General features: G+C 38.4%; 1 protein-coding gene across 7 annotated transcripts in view; it reads left to right on the forward strand.

Moving 5' to 3' along the window:
- The window catches only part of atp2b3b (ATPase plasma membrane Ca2+ transporting 3b), a 147,973-nt gene that overhangs the window by 75,826 nt on the left and 51,988 nt on the right, over window positions 1–20,159 (forward strand). For all 7 annotated transcript variants that reach the window (XM_057829685.1, XM_057829679.1, XM_057829681.1 and 4 more), the window contains 8 exons: window positions 930–1,039; window positions 1,130–1,264; window positions 10,416–10,522; window positions 10,629–10,704; window positions 13,287–13,445; window positions 13,531–13,710; window positions 19,548–19,635; window positions 19,718–19,824. In XM_057829685.1, coding sequence (XP_057685668.1) covers window positions 930–1,039; window positions 1,130–1,264; window positions 10,416–10,522; window positions 10,629–10,704; window positions 13,287–13,445; window positions 13,531–13,710; window positions 19,548–19,635; window positions 19,718–19,824 — 962 coding nt within the window. The remainder of the gene's footprint in view (window positions 1–929; window positions 1,040–1,129; window positions 1,265–10,415; window positions 10,523–10,628; window positions 10,705–13,286; window positions 13,446–13,530; window positions 13,711–19,547; window positions 19,636–19,717; window positions 19,825–20,159) is intronic.

Raw genomic sequence — 20,159 nt, forward strand, 5'->3', positions numbered from 1 at the left:
CCATTCATTCTTTCCTTTACACAGATCAGTCGTCCTGGTCCCTTTGCCGAAAAACAGCCCCAAAGCATGATGTTTCCACCCCCATGCGTCACAGTGGGTATGGTGTTCTCCGGATGCAATTCAGTATTCTTTCTCCTCCAAACACGAGAACCTGTGTTTCTACCAAAACGTTCTTTTTTGGTTTCATCTGATAGTAGCCTTTGTTACTGTGGTCCCAGCTCTCTGTCGGTCATTCACAAGGTCCCCCCCATGTGGTTCTGGGATTTTTGATCACCATTCTTGTTATCATTTTGACGCCACGGGGTGAGATCTTGCATGGAGCCCCAGATCGAGGGTGATTATCAGTGATGTTATATGTCTTCCATTTTCTAATAATTGCTCCCATAGTTGATTTCTTTACACCAAGCGTTTTACCTATTGCAGATTCAGTTTTTCCAGCCTGGTGCAGGTCTACAATTTTGTCTCTGGTGTCCTTCGACAGCTCTTTGGTCTTGGCCATAGTGGAGTTTGGAGTGTGACTGACTGAGCTTGTGGACAGGTGTCTATTTTACCGATAATGAGTTAAAACAGGTGCCATTAATCCAGGTAACGAGTGGAGCCTCGTTAGACCTCGTTAGAAGAAGTTAGACCTCTTTGACAGCCAGAAATCTTGCTTGTTTGTAGGTGACCAAATACTTATTTTCCACTCTAATTTGGAAATAAATTCTTTAAAAATCAAACAATGTTATTTTCTATTTGTTTTTTTTTTCCACATTCTGTCCCTCATGGTTGAGGTTTACCCATGTTGACAATTACAGGCCTCTCTAATCTTTTCAAGTATAAGAACTTGCACAATTGGCGGTTGACTAAATACTTATTTGCCCCACTGCATGTTCATGTCCTACCAGTCATCTCTAGTTGTTGAGAATTGTTCATTTGTTGTCGTCTAGGTGATGTGCACCACCGTTTGATCCCAGATCCTGGACAGGTTAACCCTCGGACATTGGATCTATTAGTCCACGCCATCTCCATCAACAGTGCCTACACCTCCAAGATCTTAGTAAGTCATGCTGATGTCACTGTGTTGGGAAAAATGTGCATTTCCTCTGCTTGTTTTTATTTCATTCTGTTCTATTCACCCTTTTATTAGCCACCAGATGTGGAGGGAGGTCTGGCAAAGCAGGTAGGCAACAAGACAGAGTGCGGCCTGCTAGGATTTGTCTTAGACCTCCAACAAGACTATACTCCTGTCAGAGAGCAAATCCCCGAGGAGAGACTATACAAGGTAGGGATGACAACTGTGTGTAGATACAGCATCCATACACCGACACGGCATCCATCTTTACCTGCTTGTCTATCAATAATCAAGGTCATGATCGCTAGAATTTTGTGTGAAGATGACTCACAGAACTGGAATGGTGTCTGCTTTGTGACTCACGACGAAACCAGACCTTGCCGAGACTATGGCTTTGCACATGATATCAGGGGTGTCACCAGACCTAATACAATACTGGGGCACAGCGGGGCACTGGCGAGCGGGTAAAGATTTTTTAGCACTCATCATCTACAGCAGGGGTCATGAATTAAAAATCCTCTGGGTCCGAAATTTAAAAATTACAACAATCTCAGGTCCGGAAATATTTTTAATGCTTCTTTTTTTCCAAAAAATACAAACGTATTTTTACGTGGCCATGCTGATAATTACAACATTCAAAAATGTAAATAAAATATGAAAGGTGCATAAAACTAAAAAAGTGCTTTAACTGAATCATTAAATAGCAACATAAGTTCATGTTCAAGACTTTTTTTTTTTAAATTGTGGATGCTGACAGGGGGATTTGCTTTATTTTTTGACAGACCTCTTCTTTTTGCTTTCCATCAACAAAGTTTCAGCAACTATACTCACACAATCTTTGACAATCGGTGCGTCACTGAAAGACTTTGTTTTGACCCAATATCCACGCCATTATGAGGGAGAATTCATCTGCGCGTTGCTGTGCAGTGTATAAATGAACCACGAGCCTTGAGGTGCGATCTTATTGAGCCCTTAATTCCGCTGTTTTTTGAGAACGGATGGCAGAGTTCGTAGGGAAACTTTGCAAAAAAAAAGCTGCGTGCTTCATCTCATAGTGCCTTTTCAAATTACTGCTTTTTTCCAAGCGCTACCGTCTCTGAATGAGTCTCAGATGAGGCACAGTGGTCTTGTGCTGCCGCCAGGTAAAATGAACAAAAATGTGTTGGTCCACTCCTCCTTAAACACTCTGTTTTCTGCATCAATCTTGCGTAGTTTTGAGCACGCCATTTGCCGTACCTTTTCGCCTCTTCCTCCAACTTCATTCGGCTCAGTTTTTGGCTGTCACTCCGTGGAGTCTGGAAAGCGAGTGTGAGACATGCCGTTCTAAAAATAACTTTCAAATGCTTCACTCCCATTGGCTGGCTCACGCGCTTTACCACTAAGGTTTTTGTTTGTTGCCCGCCTTACTCTGCAAACCCGCAGAAAAAAATGATTTTTGTTTTTGCAAAGTGTATTAGTCCGGACAGCTTGAGATCCGTTTCAGACGGCTTGGGGGTCCGGAACCGGACCGAGGTCCGCGGTTCCATGACCTCTGATCTACAGTATCATAAAAAGTCAGAAATAGAAACTATAATATACAGTGCTGGCCAAAAGTATTGGCGCCCTTGCTGTTCTGTCAGATAAATGTTCAAGTTCTCCCAGAAAATGACTGCAATTAAAAATGCTTTGGTAGAAATATATTCATTTATTTTGGGAAAAAAAATCATTATGATGTTACACAAAATTCCAAAAATAGGCAGGAAAAAAGTATTGGCACCCTTTGAAAAATTGTGATGCTTCTCTAATTTGTGTAATTAACAGCTGTACCGGCTTTCGTTTACCAAGTAGCCGGGCGAATCGGGGTATAAAATTTCAGACGCACCTTCTGATGAGGATCCAGTTGTTGTTTATTGCGATCCAAGCGTTTCCAAGTTTGTTCACAATCCAAATATTGGTGAGTGATTTCTTATTGCAAGCGACTTGAGTTTTGTAAGTGGTCAGTGGTCATGAGTCGTGGTCGTATGTCTTGTATGTGTTAAAAAATGTTCAGATGGTTTAGGTGGTCAAAAAAACTGTGTGGCTACACCGTCTGTGTCCAAAACAAATGTAACTTCTCACTTCCATTTAAACACACCTGACATGTGTCAGTTGATTAGTGCATCATTTGCAGCTATCATACCATCAACTACACAAAGGGGGCGCCATCTTTCCAAATGCAACAAACCAATACAATAGTGCCACTTTTCCTGTCGTGTTTTCCACGTCTCTCTCCCCTAACACACCTGAATCAAATGATTATGTCATCAGCAACCTCTCCAGAAGCCTGATAATGATCCTGATTATTTTGTAGTGCTGCAATGATTAATCGATTAACTCGAGTATTCGATTAGAAAAAAAGATTCGAATTAAATTTGGCTGCTTCGAGTATTCGTTTAATTAGAGTGGCGTTGTAATGGTTTATTTTGAAAGTGTTTGTATTTAGTTTTATTGATTTGGGTGGATACACTGCCTTCTAATCTGCCTAATTTCAGATGGTTTTATCCATCTGCATCCTGTTAAGACCAACATAAGCTAAGCTTTTGTTTGACCTTATCTTTTTTTCATGCATTTGTAATTTATTTTATAGGTATATGTAGTCGTTTTTTTTTGTGGGAACATGTGTCTGAACCATTTGTTAAGAGCATTGTAAAAAAAGAAAAAGAAGAAAAAAAAAGCATTTTATAGCATTTAAGCTAGCGGAATTTTGCTAAGTTAGCCAATTGTTCTTTTGTTATACCTAGATTCTCATTTATTATTTTCTTACACTGTTTCAGGCTCAGCTCAGGTATTTTAATTTTTCATGTTCCTTATCCGATTACTCGATTATTCGAACTAACTAGTTCATCGATTAATCGACTACTAAAATAATCGATAGCCGAAGCCCTATTATTTTGATTCAGGTGTGTTGGAGGAGGGAGACATGGAAAACACGACAGGAAAAGTGGGACCGAGGTCCGGATTTAGCGAACCCTGCAATAGGTGACCAGTACCGAAATAAGAACTTAGAATTAGGGCTGTCAAAATTATAGCTTTAACGGGCGTTAATTAATTTCTAAAATTAATCACGTTAAAATTTTTGACGCAATTAACGCAGATGACCCGCTCAGACAGATTTAAATGACAGTACAGTTAAGCGCTCACTTGTTGTGTTTTATGGAGTTTTGCCGCCCTCTGCTCGCGCTTGGGTGCAACTGATTTTATAGGTTCAGCACCCATGAGCATTGTGTAAGTAATTATTGACATCAACAATGGCGGGCTACTAGTTTATTTTTTGATTGAAAATTTTACAAATTTTATTAAAACTAAAACATTAAGAGGGGTTTTAATATAAAATTTCTATAAGTTGTACTAACATTTTTCTTTTAAGAACTACAAGTCTTTCTATCCATGGATCACTTTAACAGAATGTTAATAATGTTAATGCCAGCTTGTTGATTTATTGTTATGATAAACAAATACAGTCCTTATGTACCGTATGTTGAATGTATATATCCATCTTGTGTCTTATCTTTCCATTCCAACAATAATTTACAGAAAAATATGGCATATTTTATAGATGGTTTGAATTGCGATTAATTGCGATTAATTAATTTTTAAGCTGTAATTAACTCGATTAAAAATCTTAATCGTTTGACAGCCCTACTTACAGTAGAATATGAACGCAAATTTGCTAATGAATAATATGGCTCCAACAACAGCACCTGTTACTTACCTGTGGCAAATAACAGGTGGTGGCAATAACCCAATCACACTTGCAGCCAGTTAAAATGGACTAAAGTTGACTCAACCTGTGTCCTTGTGTGTACCACATTGAGCATGGAGAAAAGAAAGAAGCCCAAAGAACTGTCTTAGGACTTGTGAAGCAAAATTGTGAAGAAGCATGGGCAATCTCAAGGCTACAAATCCATCTCCAAAGACCTGAATGTTCCTGTTTCTACCGTGCACAGCGTCATCATTAAGTGTAAAGCCCATGGCACTGTGGCTAACCTCCCTAGATGTGGACGGAAAAGAAAAATTGATGAGAGTAGCGGCTTTTGAGGCCGCTGTCAAATAAAATGTTACCTATTGACCCAAATAAATCAAATAAGCCGCACTGGACTATAAGCCGCAGGATTCAAAATGAGGGGAAAAAGTAGCGGTTTATAATCCGAAAATAACGGTAATTTAGATTGTCTTATCATATGTTGTAAGGGTAGAATAGACCCTTCCATTATTAAGTGAATTATTTTCATTATTTAAGACTGATTTATCCCTTTTCACTTGCAGAATGTGCCCGTCCATTTTTTTCCCAACATTTGGTTGGATGATTACTTGAAGCCCCTCATCCCGCCACAAAGACATACACACAGACATTCTCACACAACCCCGACAGATTCATCTTGACAACATGCGCCTCGTCCGCCCCCTTCGAACAGGAGGGATATTAGAAGTTTCTTTTTCGGTCAGCTGCAACCACTATAAGTCATGTAAAAAGACGTCAATGTTGTGGAGGTGGTGGAAACACCACAAATTTTGCCACTGAAAGTTCGACCTGCATCAGAGGTAGCATAACATTAAAGTTGCTAAACGTCAAAACTGCTGCGGTCAGGTCAGCCTCCACAAGGAAAAACGAAGTCAAACTAGTCGTCCCTTATTTGGATCATTGTTTGCATTATGTGCAAAACGGTAATATTGTCCCTACCAATGTTGACACCAAACCTACGCCCTTGGTCAAGACACAAGGAGCAGGCCAAGAGGTGAAATCAATGGGTAATCACAATGACAAGCAGTGGTCAATAACGCGTTACTGTAATGTGATTACTTTCTTTCAGTAACGAGCGGTCATTTTTCCAAACCAGTGATCTGGTTAAAGTTAGTTTCCTTAGTACCTGTGCGTTACTATTTTGTTGTTGCCTCATAATGTACAGTATGTACAATTAAGAATACTGTAGCCACGTATGAAGAGCATTTCAAATAGAAAATGTTGCTCTTGAGTTTGGAAGTGACATTGCATGTCACGTTTTCTCATCGGGGGGGGTCACATGTATTACCATGCTGTGTAGTGGCGCCACCAGGGGGTGGCCAGGGGTGGCCACGGCCACCCTCATAAATTTGTTGGCCACCCCACTGGCCACCCCGCTAGCCAGTATATCGTATCCCTGTTGGGAAGTACTTTTTATGTTTTGTTCATTCAGTAATAATTATTTTTGTGTCACATTGACATTGTGTTAGGAAATACCCAGTTAAGATATGATTGCTTCTGTACTTGCTTTTATTTGTACCTGCCAGCACCTGCTTTTCCCCAGTGATTATTTTCTTTTGGTAAATGTACACTTTATGCCTAATATATACATAAAACAATACAACAGAATTGTAGGGAACTCAAAATGTTGACTGGACAGTTATGGACTATGCACATTAAATCATTAGTAACATCAAATATTACACAATACACCGAAGTATATCAGTAGCCGTGTCCTTAACTTTTTGTTATAGATTTCCCCTGACCTTTTTACTGCAATAATATAATGAAAACCTGAAATTATGGCTTTTAGTTTTGGTGTGCCAAACCAAGATTTTAAGTGGCCCCATCTGGCCACCCCTATGAAAAATTTCTGGAGGCGCCACTGATGCTGTGAGAGCGCTGTTTGCGGTGGCGGCCAACAACATAGCCTGGCTAGCTCATCAGGATGCTAACAGTGAAAGAGGCAGATACCACAAACGGCTGAATTTGCTCACTGGAAATACAGCCATTACTTCACATTTCTGTAAAGAAATAAGCAGATTTTAAGGGGGTGGTCGAAAAGTGTCATTGCATGAAATTGACTTTCCTATATATACGTATATACAGTGGGGAGAACAAGTATTTGATACACTGCCAATGTTGGCAGTGTATAAGTTGTAAAGCAATAAAACTGCAACCAAAATGAATGGAATGAACAAAAAAAAAAAACTTTTATGATGGGTCAAAATTATTTTTCGAACAGATCATGTGACTGGCACCTTAGACAGTCATTTGCTTAGCATATAATTTTCAACAACAACAACAAAAAATTAGCGGAGGGCAATTGTATTTTTCAAATAATTTATTTCTTTGATTGAAAAATTTTTTTTTTTTTTTTTGATTGAAGCAACTTTTTGGGGGGATTTAATGATTTAGACAAAAATGCCCTACCCATTATATGGCCCAAACACAAAAAGGATTGCTTCAATCAAGGAAAACTTTTTCAATGAAAAATTAAGTGTTCAAATGCAAATTTTTTAATCTCAAATATTTTTTCGCATTCGAAAATGTTTTCTATGATTGAAATTTTTCGTTTTTTTAATTGAATTGATTTTTCTTTTTGAAAATATATATATATTTTTGAAACAACTTATTTTTTGATTGAATAATAAAGACAAAAACGTCCTAGCCAAAATGTGGCCCAAACACAAATCAACATTACTTCAAATCAAGTTGCTTTAATCAAAAAAAAAAAAAAAAACCTTGACTCCAATTAAAAAAAAAAAATCAAAGAAAAATAGCTTTCACATGCATTTTTTCTTAGTTCCAAATTTATTTTTTGCATTCAAACATTTTTTTTTTAATTGAAGCAAATTTTTTTTGATTGAAAATATATATTTTGATTGAAGCAAATTTGTTTTTCCTGAAGCAACAAATCTACCTATTTTTGACTGGGGTAACTACATTGGCACGACACCGGCGGGCGTACCATAATGAATGGATGACGATCTTGGTGAAACGTATTGCCTAAGCAGCCTGATTTAGAATTACCCTCAAGAATGATGGGAAACAAAAAAACGCTCATATTCAACTTATTATTATAAATATTCTTAAGTTAATTTTATTGCTGACACTGCGTTTTGGGGTCATCAGCATGTTGTGCCCCCCCCTTCCCCAAAACTCAAACTCCGCCTATGTTTCTGTCCAGTAAAGATGACAAAATATCTCTGTGAGTTGCAAACTTTGCGCTGGCTCAAAAAGACTATCGACCGCTAAAAACATGGCTAGGTCTTTAATTTAAGGGGATTTTCAGAATTTTTTACATTAGGCTTAATTTTCGAGTTAGTGGGGGTTTAATTACTCGTTGGAGTTGATTTGAACAAATCCTGTGCAGTTTGTCAGTTATTTGTTAGTTTCAGGCTCCGGAGTGGCTAAGCTAGCGCAAGTCAATAGTGGTTGAAATCAACTCCATCAACTAATTAAACCCCCGCTAACTCAAAGACTAAGCCTCATGTGAAAAATTCCATTACATGGGATGACATTTTTCTGTTGACATTCTTTTGTTGAGGCATCACAGGGAGAAAAATTGTGATAAATTACTTTTGAAAAAACTTGGTTACTTCGATAACAAAGTAATCAGTAAAGATAGATTATTTTTTTGAGGCGTAATCAGTAATTGAATTACTTTTTCAAGTAATCTGTGACAACACTGATGACAAGACACACTAGGGCACAAATTTCAGAGGACTTAATTCAAGGCATGACACTTTTTTGCTCTGAAATTGTGTGTTGTCATATTCTGTCCATTTGACAGAGTAAAAAAAAAAAGTGTCAAGAAGAAGTCATCTCCAGCTGTTTTTGCCACGACCTTTTCTCTTGAGAATTTAAGGAAAAATAAAATCATAATTAATGCATGAAATGGTTAAATCTAATAATCAATAATCGATGGGGGGGGGGGGGGGGTAAAAACACACCTTACCTGTGATTTTTCGCCTTACACTGAGCATTTTTGCAATGTTTTGTTTTTTTAAAGGCCGTCACAAAACAAACCGTTGATATTCTCTTAGTTTATGCTCACAAACTCTCATTACGTCTCGATGTTGTCATCGTGGTTAAAAAAAAAGCGATACATTTTTTAAAAATTTGATTTTAATGTATTCACTTTCATATCACTGTATGTCGTCATATACAGGAGCTGTGCTCTGAACTGCCATTTGATCATGAAATCACAGTGCAGTTATGGTGTAGCTGGTTGCCACACAGCTAGTGATAAGCTCCTAATTAGCCTTGTAGAATGTACTAATGAAGCCTGCTCTGATGAAAGGTGAAACCATAAGCGGATATTAAGGGGGGGCCAGCCCCCCCCCCCGGTGGCCTAAAAGTGTCATTGCATGTAACTGACTTTCCGATTTATACCAGTATAAATATATATATAAAGCAATAACACTGCAACAAAAATGAATGAAATGAACAAAAACAAGTATTTTTATAATGGGTCAAAATTATTTTTCGAACAGATCATGTGACTAGCACCTTAGACGGTCATTTGCTTTGCATATAATTTTCATTTGAAAAAATGAACATTGGGGAGGGCAATTTTATTTTTTCAAATGATTTTTTTCTTTGATTGATTTTTTTTTTTTTTTTTTTTTTTTACCGAAGCAACTTTTTGAGGGATTGAATGATTGAGACACAAATGTCCTACCCTTAATATGGCCCAAACACAAAAAGGATTGCTTCAATCAAAACTTTTTCAATGAAAAATTAAGTACAAGTGCAAATTTTTCAATCTCAAATATTTTCTCGCATTCAAAAACATTTTCTATGATTGAAATTTTTCTTTTTTTTTTATGAAGTGATTTTTCTTTTTAAACATATATATATATATATATATATATATATATATATATATATATATATATATATATATATATATATATATATATTTTAAGCAACTTATTTTTTGATTGAATAATAAAGAGAAAAACGTCCTAGCCAAAATGTGACCCAAACACAAATCAACATTACTTCAATCAAAAAAGTTACTTGAATCAAAAAACACACAAAAAAAACCCGACTTCAATACCCAAAAAAAAATCAAAGAAAAATATTGCTTCAATCAAAATATATGTTTTCAAACCCCCACCCCCACCCCCCCCCACCCCCCCCAAAAAAAAAAAACAAATCTACCTCCATATGGGTCCCCTCAGGGGATACAATTTTTGACTGTGGTAACTACGTTGGCACGACACCGGCAGGTGTACCATATTCAAGTATTAGTAAGTATTAGTAAAGTATTGCCTCAGTAGCCTGATTTAGAATTCCCCTCAAGAATGATGGGAAACAGAAACGAAAAACGCTCATTGTCAACTTATTATTATGAATATTCTTGTAAGTTAATTTTATTGCTGACACTGCGTTTCGGGGTCATCAACGTGTTGTGCCCCCGCTGCCCCTAAAGTCAAACTCCGCCGATGGGTGCAACGTCTTCCAAGACAACCACAGCACTAGTTGCCATCGATTCAATTTGAAAATGTTTAAAAATACAAAACATGCTATTTTCTTTAATTTTTTAACACATGGAAAGTGCACTGGCAGTATTGTTCTAAATCAAAATAATACCACTTCTTTTGCTTAAAGGTGTACACCTTTAACTCTGTACGTAAATCCATGAGCACGGTGATAAAGCTACCAGATGGTTCCTTCCGTCTCTACAGCAAGGGAGCCTCTGAAATCATGCTGAAAAAGTAAGTGGAAGGGAAGACAAGAGCTGAGGCTAGCAAATATGCCACACTGGTCCGTGTTTGCCTGCAAACTTTCTCTGTTAAAGTGAAGTATTTTTTCTCTCCCCAGGTGTTCTTACATTTTAGATGCCAATGGAGAACCACGTAGTTTCCGCCCAAGGGACCGAGATGAGATGGTCAAACAGGTGAATGACTTGATATGGCTATGAAAAGTTTTTTTCACAATTTAAAGCAACACTCACCTTTAAATTAAATAATAAAGGGCCGTGGAGTGATTATTATTAGTGTATATTTATGACTATCCACTGATGATATAATCATACGTGAACGAGCTCAGCTCCTGTACTCATCTATGCGTAAAGTGAGAAACACAGCTCACGCTCCAGAAGGAAGTCACCCCAAAGATAGTGGTCAAAAGAGAGCGAGTGCACACTTAACTCTACTAGGACCTTCACAATTCATTCCAGACTAACTAACTTGCAGCAGCAGCTAATTAGCAGCTTTATTTTAGAGCTAGGATGTAACTTTTGACCGCAAAACAACAAAGGTAAATTGTGCGCAGAGACCGACTGTGAAGAAAAAAAAAGGTAGTACCGACTGCTAGCAATGTCACAGGGATGATGCGGACTGGATTTTTAGAGATGTGGGCGTTCTCTATATGAACAAGTGGAATTGATTGGATAGTGACACACTGAAGGGGCTCTCTAAATTACTCTATGAAGTAAAGGGACACTGACAGATTTATCATATTTAAGTTAATAACAACAGATTATATGATTATTGATTTAAACCAGTACTTCTCAAATAGTGGGGCGGGCCCCCCCAGGGGGGCGCAGAGCGATGTTGGGGGTGGCGCATGTGCTCTTGAGGACTTTTTTGCCGTATTAGAATAAGGTGTAATTGTACATACACTCAGTGGGTGGCAGTGGCACTATCATTTTCAGCGTGTGTGCAGTATTTTTGAACCAAACAAGAGCACACAGCAAAGAGCACTTGAGATATGAAAAGCTAACGCGAGGAAATATGCCGAAGCATATGTAGCATTTGGCTTTTGGCTTTGGCATTTAGTACAGCGGAACACGAGGAAAGACCAGTCTGTTTACTTTGTCTAAAAATGTTCGCAGCGGACAGCAGGATTTTTCTTTTTTTCCGCGAAAATGTGCCAAATATTGCCAACTATCGTCCCGCTTTGTCAGTGTTACTGTACATCGGTAACCCAACGAGCACTGCTAGAATCATATAAGGTGGCACAACAAGTTGCTCAGTGCAAAATAATTCCACACCATAGCAAAGGAGCTCATACTGCCTGCAGCAAAAATAAAAACTGCCACTCTATCCAATGACATTGTCGTTTTTGTTCTATTACTTTTTGTTGTTTTGGTCTAATTGTTTGGCATATTGTCCTCTTGAGTTGATTTTGCTAATCAATTTGAATTTATTATTATTATTTTACACTTTATTGTAAGTTGATCTATATTACTTTTTTCTTTAATATTAAAAAGGACACAATGTTATTCAGAAGTGTACTTATGATAGGAATTTTATAGACAAATGATACTACCAGTATATTTACAGTGGCGGCAGACAGTTGGGAAGGGGGAAACTAATATTCTGGCAACTTCATAGTTAATATGTCAGCATTTTTTGTGTTTTCTTTTTTTTTTTCTAATAAAACAACTAATTAGGCCTATTTTAGGGGGGCTTAATATTCTTAAGCCCCCCTAAAACAGGCCTAATAATGCCACTGGTCCAATCCAAATTGATAAGAAGGCTGGCGCCATTAATGGCAGCCAATGAGTTAACAAGGAAGTGACCCAAAAATCTACGAGAAGTGACTCATGGCAGTGCAGTTCTAGTTTCTACTATTTTACAAATTTTATTAAAACGAAAACATTAAGAGGGGTTTTAATATAAAATTTCTATAACTTGTACTAACATTTATCTTTTAAGAAATATAATTCTTTCTATCCATAGATCGCTTTAACAGAATGTTAATATTAATGCGATCTTGTTGATTTATTGTTATAATAAACAAATACAGTACATGTACAATGTATATATCTGTCTTGTGTCTTATCTTTCCATTCCAACAATTTACAGAAAAATATGGCATATTTTATAGATGGTTTGAATTGCGATTAATAACGATTTATTTTTAAGCTGTGATTAACTCGATTCAAAATTTTAATCGTTTGACAGCCCTATAATATATAACCATTATAACTGCAACATTAGACTTTCACACCACCCTCCTTGCAGCTCAATTTCTAGATCAGTCCAAATTATTCACAAGAGAAAAGCGAGTGTTTGCGCCACTAACAGATGAGTTGATGCTGCAGTGTGAGCAAGCCCTCCCTTTAGTGACAGTCGGACTGACCTGCCTCACGGCCACCTTATTTCAAGCCATGAGAAAACAGCTCTTCTCCTTACGCAACTGTATTTCAGCATACTTATTTTGCTTGCATTGTGCAAGCTTTATGCCTCGCCAGCTCTTCATCGTATTGTCTTCCTCGGCTGCCTCGACTACGCTTGGGGCCGGGGTAGGCTTTCCCTCTCAGCGTTGTCAGAAAGAATACCAGAAAACAAGCTCAAAAGGTCACCAGATATTAACGTCAAATTGAAAGACAATGAGTTTCTAGTCATGGATTCTTCAAATTGAAGGTCTTACTTAGATATAGCTTTCCACTATAGTTCCAGAGAGGGTTAAGTATATTAGCTGTTGAATTTTCTTTCTGGCCATAGCTGTTATGATGTTTTTACTAAACAGGTGATCGAGCCAATGGCATGTGAGGGCCTGAGGACCATATGCATCGCTTATCGTGACCTGCCCTCCAATCCAGAACCCGACTGGGAAAATGAGGCCGAAATAGTGACAGAGTTGACGTGTATCACCGTGGTCGGAATTGAGGATCCAGTAAGACCTGAGGTAGGAGTGTGCCACTGACTGGCATTTATAATTCAGGAGGAGAATAAAATATGTTTTTAGAAGGTAATCGCCTCTTTTTTTCAAGGTACCCGAGGCTATCCGAAAGTGTCAGCGTGCGGGCATCACTGTGCGGATGGTGACTGGTGATAACATTAACACAGCCAGGGCCATCGCTGCCAAATGTGGAATCATCCACCCCGGGGATGACTTTATCTGTCTGGAGGGCAAAGACTTCAACCGACGAATCAGGAACGAGAAAGGAGAGGTGAGTCGGGGTCCTGAGTGAGTGCACTCATTCATGTGCACAGTTTTCTACCAGTGGGCCAAATGTAATAGTTATTAAATTGCATGCATCCATGGGCGTATTTACAAAAAAACCATTTCATCTTAGAACCCTGACAAATACCAGTAGAGACTAAGTTCATTCTGCTGTAATTCATGACTTTTCGATATCTACTCGTCTGCTTCGGAGTTCTGAGGTTGTTGCATGTCTCAACGTAATTGTGTCGATTTTCACTGGACACTCCAGCTTCTTATTACATTAAAAAAACTTGCACGTTAGGTTATATTTTAAGAACCTAAATTATCTGTAAGTGTGAATGGTGGTTTGTCAATATGTAACTGGTCACAAGCAAATCAGAGTGCACTCCAGCTCTTGCCCAAAGTCAGACGGCATAAGCAGCAACTCACCTTGTCATGAATGGCTGTGGTACCTCTTCTTAGGGAATGACTTAGTTCTGGAAGTAGTCTCATAACAAGAAAATTCCGTAAGTAGAGATGCGTTTTCCATATAAATGCCCTAATCCATTACAAGCACTACTGAAACGCCACATTGAATGTTATAATAGGGGTAAAACCAGAATGAAACAACAGCCAAACACATTTGAATCATTCCGTATACCATATTTTTCGGACCATAAGTCGCACCTGAGTATAAGTCGCACCAGCCCAAAAATGCACAACGAAGAGGGAAAAAAAAAAAACATAAGTCGCACCGGAGTATACAGTCTCTGACAAAAGTCTTGTCGCATATCCATTTTGTAGAAACAATTGCTAATAACCTGACTTTTAATGATTCAGTTGTTTTCAGAAATGGCTCATATGAAAGCTAAGACCCTCCCAAATGATGTCGAATGTACAAAAATATACTTGTTTCACTGAAAAAAATACTTTTATCATTCAATGAAGACATAAAGGTCAAATTTTGGCAACGCAAAAGTTTTGTCGCCTACAGAAGGTAGTGTAAATATTGAACAAAAAATGTACTTCAAATGCAAAAATATGTTACATAACATATGCGAATTAAGTAGTGGTGCTGTGAGATCCAAATTTAATATTTTGTATGACTTCCATGGGCTTGAAGGACTGCATCCATGCGAATTGGCAAGGATTCATACAATTTATTGATGAAGTCATCAGGAACAGCAAAGAAAGCAGTCTTATGCCCCTTTCCCACTGAAACTAGTGGGTCAACGCGCGTTTTTCCAAGCCGATGCAACCCACTAGCAATTGGCATTTGGCACCTTTCCCATTGACAAAAAAAAGCCGTGTTTAAAAAAAAAAAAAATTCCACCCGTCTAACCCCCAACCACTCCTCAGCCGTGCATAAGGTTCGTGACGTCACCACGCTGAGATGCGCTTCGACAAGTGCAACCGAATTCATTCAGTTCAAGGAAGTAAAGAATGCAAAGCAACATAGAAGCTTCCTTTCCGTTTGTGTTCTCTGTTTTCATGCTTTTTACTGCCCTCAAAATGGTCGAAATGCAGCAAAGGATCAACACTCTGCTTGTGCTGAGGCAACGTAGGCGATGTGAATTTTGGCTTGAAATTGAAAGGAGTCGTGTACATCACAGAAGGAGGAGAAGAGCCTTTGTTTCATTTGTTATGGCTATTGCTAACACTGCTACACTGACTGTTCGCCGTATGTGAATCCGGGCTAGAGCACATGGTTTTTGTTTTTGTTATGACGCATCACGTACTAGCCTACGTCATCACGTAGATTAGGGTGTTGACTGTTGACCCGGGGTTTTGCTTTCACACTGCATGGCGATGCCGAGGGGATTTTAACGCGGTCGCTTGGCGGGTTGATTGACACGGGTCGAAGCGGGTCGCTGCACCTTTCCCACTGCCACCAAAAGCCGATTGTTAGCGGGTTGACACGGGTTTTATGGCCAGTGGGAAAGGGGTATTGCATGTGTCCCAGAGTTCATCAACATTCTTGGGTTTCGTCTTCCATGCTTCCTCTTTTTTTTTTTTTTTTTTTTAACCCGTCCTGTTCAGCTGTTTGACACAGAGAATGGAAGTCTAAGTCCCCGGATAGTCTGAACAGTTTTAATTACAGATGTCGATCGATCCGGTCCGATCACGTCATTTTCAAAGTATCGGAATCGGCAAAAAAATATCGGACATGGCTTCTTTTAATATATATATTTTTTAAATAAATTGTTTTCTAATTGTATTTAACGTTACAGACATAATATGTTATACTCATCTAGAGTCTTTAGTTTAGGCTTAAGGTAGGGTTATCAAATTTATCTGGTTAACGGCGGTAATTATTTTTTTAAATTTATCACGTTTAAATATTTAACGCAAATGCATGCGCTCCACGGCCCACTCACGCATTGTCGTGTTCAATCTTTAATGGCGCCATTTTACCTATATATAGAGCTAAAAGGCAGCGTAAAATGAGTAGAGAGAATTTTGGCAGCCTTAGGAGCCTTTTTTTAATCGGCTAAAGCCTTACAGTCCCTCTCCCTATGATTAGAAACATCGTGGGAAGCAATTTGGGAAAGAAAGCTAGTAATTGATCTTTTTCTTAACACCCTATGTTATTTCCCAACGCAGAGAAGGTATATCAATTGGTACCACTACGCACAGTCATGGGTGCACTTCCCATCATGCATTTGGGCAGAACAGATGGCTACAGTATCATTTAATGAAAGCTCAACAAATACACTAGATAGCAATATTTAGTCACAATATACAAAGTCACATTTATCCTTCAAGAATTACAAGTCTTTCTATTCGTGGATCCCTCTCACAGAAAGAATGTTAATTATGTAAATGCCATCTTGAGGATTTATTGTCATAATAAACAAATACAGAACTTATATACTGTATGTTGAATGTATAAATTCGTCCGAGTTTTATTCATTTTTTTCTTAATGCATTGCCAAAATGTATATGATCGGGAAAAATTATCGGGAATGATTGGAATTGAATCGGGAGCAAAAAAAAAAAGCAATAGGATAGGAAATACCGGGATCGGCGGATACTCAAACTAAAATGATTGGGATCGGATCGGGAGCAAAAAAACATGATCGGAACAATCCTAGTTTTAATGTTTCACATTGAGAGTCTGACATACTCCCATTGTGATCATTCAAAATACCTCGTTTATTATGACAAAGCAGCGGACAGGAAGGGGTTATGGGGGACAGAAGAAAAGAAACACAAGACAAGAAAGAAAAGAAACACAAACACAAAAAACAACAAGAAATACATTGAACATCTAGACTAGCTATTAATATGTTGGTGCTATCTTCAGCTAGATGTATTTCCGATTAACACCATGTGGGGGCCTGTTGACCAGTGAAAGAGGGCGACGGGGGTGGGGGTGTCTATAAGCTAAGTGATTGAAAGGGGTAGAGTGTACACAAATCAGTTTTGTGATCTAGAACCCAGTAATCGTGTGAATCCTTTGTGAGTGCAAGCCCGTTGGCGACCGACCCTACCCCGCCTCATCGCCAATCCCGGCACCAGGACCCCCCACCCGAGCGCGCCCTATCACATCCCGCCACACGCGAGCCCCACCAGGTGCGCAACAGCCAGGCAGACGAGCAGAGACGCCACGCTGGCGCCAACCCAGGGCCATGCTCCTTCTTTCATCCTGTTCATGTCTGGTGACTTGGCTGGCCAGTCCTGGATGATCTTGATTTTCTTTGCCTTGAGGAAGTTTGAGGTAGAGATTGAAATATGCAATGGAGCACCATCCTGCTGCAGAATTTGTCCCTTTTTATGGTTAGGAATGTAAGAGGCAGCTAAGATTTGTTGATATTTCAGACTATTTATGTTGCCTTCCACCCTGCAGATCTCTCGCACACACCCATACTGGATGTAACCCCGGGCCATGATTTTGCCACCACCAAACCACTTTTTTTTGAGTGAATCTCGGATCCATGCGGGCTCCAGTAGGTCTCCTGCAATATTTGCGGTGACTGTGGTGTAATTCAATGGAAGATTCATCTGAAAAATCCACCTTTTGCCAGAAAATAACGTTAATGTTAAATTGTAAATGTAAATGTTAAATTGTAAAAAAAAAAAAAAAAAGTCTGACCTATGTTTTTTTGTTGTTGCTGTTTTGGGGGGTTTTTTTTGGGGGGGGGTGAAAAAAATCAGTTCAATCAATTAAAAAAACATCACTGATGTGAAATATGTTATAGAATGTATAATATGTAATCATGTGTAGACCATGAAAAGTAACATCAGTTACTTTGCTGAGTAATTCATTTCTCTTACAATGAGGTAACTAAGTTATTAGCTCAATTACTTTTGAGGAGAAGTAATTAGTAACTGTAATTAATTACTTTTTTAAAGTAAGATTAACAACACTGATGAATAGTATGCATGGAATCCTCTGAATCATTGCCAAAATCAATTTGTTCAATGCATTAGTGTTATCATTTATTATTATTGTTGGGTGGCGTGGCTCAGTGGTGGAGTAGGTTCGATTCTTCGCTCTGACGAACTTGTCTAAGTATCCTTGAGCAAGGTACTGAACCCCACGTTGCTCCTGGTGCTGTGTCATCAGTAGGTGAATGGCGAGATCGTGTAAAGCGCTTTGAGCGCCTTGAAAGGTGGAAAAGCGCTATATAAGTATAACACCGTCTACCATTATTACGAGGTGTGTCATGGGAGATTTTTTTGCGTTGTTAGGAGTCAAGTTTAAATTAGTTTCAGATGCACAGCTACACAACTGAAATGAAGTTGTGTATGCCACTCACTTCAGGTTACGACACACCAACACATGTATTCTACAGTTTGCGAGCGTGTATGTGATTTACATCTTAATTCAGTTTTATACATAAAAATAATTGGGTCATTTGACTTTGCATTACAATCTTTTTGAAATTTAAATTTTCAATATGTCAGGAATTATGGGCAGGCAGTTGGACCCAAATGCAGGGAAAAGGAGGCGAGACAGATGAATGGTGCAAAAATGATTTAATTAAAGCCAACAAAAAACAAAGTACAAAACAAAGGCTGTGTTGATCCAAAGAAAGCACACAGGCAAACAAAACAGTCACTAACAAAAGACTGGTTTTCAAAAAAACTTACTTGGAACACGAGGGCTTGGGTAGACGAAAATAATGCTGACCAGAACGTGGACATGAACAATGAATGTCGCGACAAGACTCAATAAAAACAGGGAGCTTATATAGACACAGAGACAGGGTAACGAGTCAACGAGGAACAGGTGGGTGACACAGGAGGATGCAGGTTGGAGGATAAACTAGGAGCAGGAACAACAGGTGAAATCAATGGGCAATTACAGGGACACTAGGAGAAAACAAACACAAAACCTAACACAATGAAAGAGTGGTATTTCGATTGTTTAAAAAAGAAAACAACAAAAACAGTGTGGGCTCTTAAAATATTGGATTTTTCAGTTTGATTCAATCATGTTTGTTAAAACCACTTGAACATTTATTGTATAATAAATTATGTCCTCTTAACATTAGCACTTGTAGAGTCAAAAGTGAATAAAAATGATATACATATTTCCTATCTGATGAGAATTTGCCACTGAAAAAAGTCCCTACAATTCCTATTAAATTGCTCCATCCACTAAAGCCTTTTTGTTAGGTAAGTGCGTTACTTAATGGGATAAAGAGGTTCTTGTCAAGGCAGTGGACGTGAACTTTTAAATTGACCATCAACTAAACGTGAGTTGCTGTGTGTACGCCATGACGTTTTTAACAACTTCACATCCTTGATATATGATTGAGGTCAACTTTCTTATGTTTGCTTGTGACTGCAAACCGTTTTGAATTTGCATTATAATTTATATGCTCCCTCTACCCTTTATTATCCAACATGTAGATCGAACAGGAGCGAATTGATAAAATCTGGCCCAAACTGCGTGTGTTGGCTCGGTCTTCACCAACAGACAAGCATACTCTTGTCAAAGGTGAGTTAAAGTTTCATCAAGCTGTACGTATCCTTTTACATGCAGCACATACTTACGTCTCGTCTCTCTGTCCTCCATCTAGGCATTATTGACAGTAGTATTGTAGAACAGAGGCAGGTGGTCGCAGTAACAGGAGATGGAACCAATGACGGACCGGCTTTGAAGAAGGCTGATGTTGGCTTTGCTATGGTAACTATAACTGTTGCTGTATTAATATCCTCTATTGGTAATTCCACTATTCACTAATGAATCCCTAATGAAGGTCATTATTACACAATGAAATTTTTTTCATTTTGTTATTCAGCGTTCCCTCTATGACTGTAATTTATCCGTCTAGTTTTGTTTTGTTCCTTGCAGCATTTCTGCATCAAGAAAGAAAGTGTTTTCATATGTGTGTATAGATCAATCCAGGGATCAGTTCAGTTGCAAACAAAACATCAACTAAATTGCAATGTAAAACAAAAGTAAAATGTAGGCCTAGTCCACTATAGAATAGTAGTAATAATAATAATAATAATACATTT

Source organism: Corythoichthys intestinalis, chromosome 2 (assembly GCF_030265065.1).
Source record: "Corythoichthys intestinalis isolate RoL2023-P3 chromosome 2, ASM3026506v1, whole genome shotgun sequence".
NCBI lineage: Eukaryota > Metazoa > Chordata > Actinopteri > Syngnathiformes > Syngnathidae > Corythoichthys > Corythoichthys intestinalis.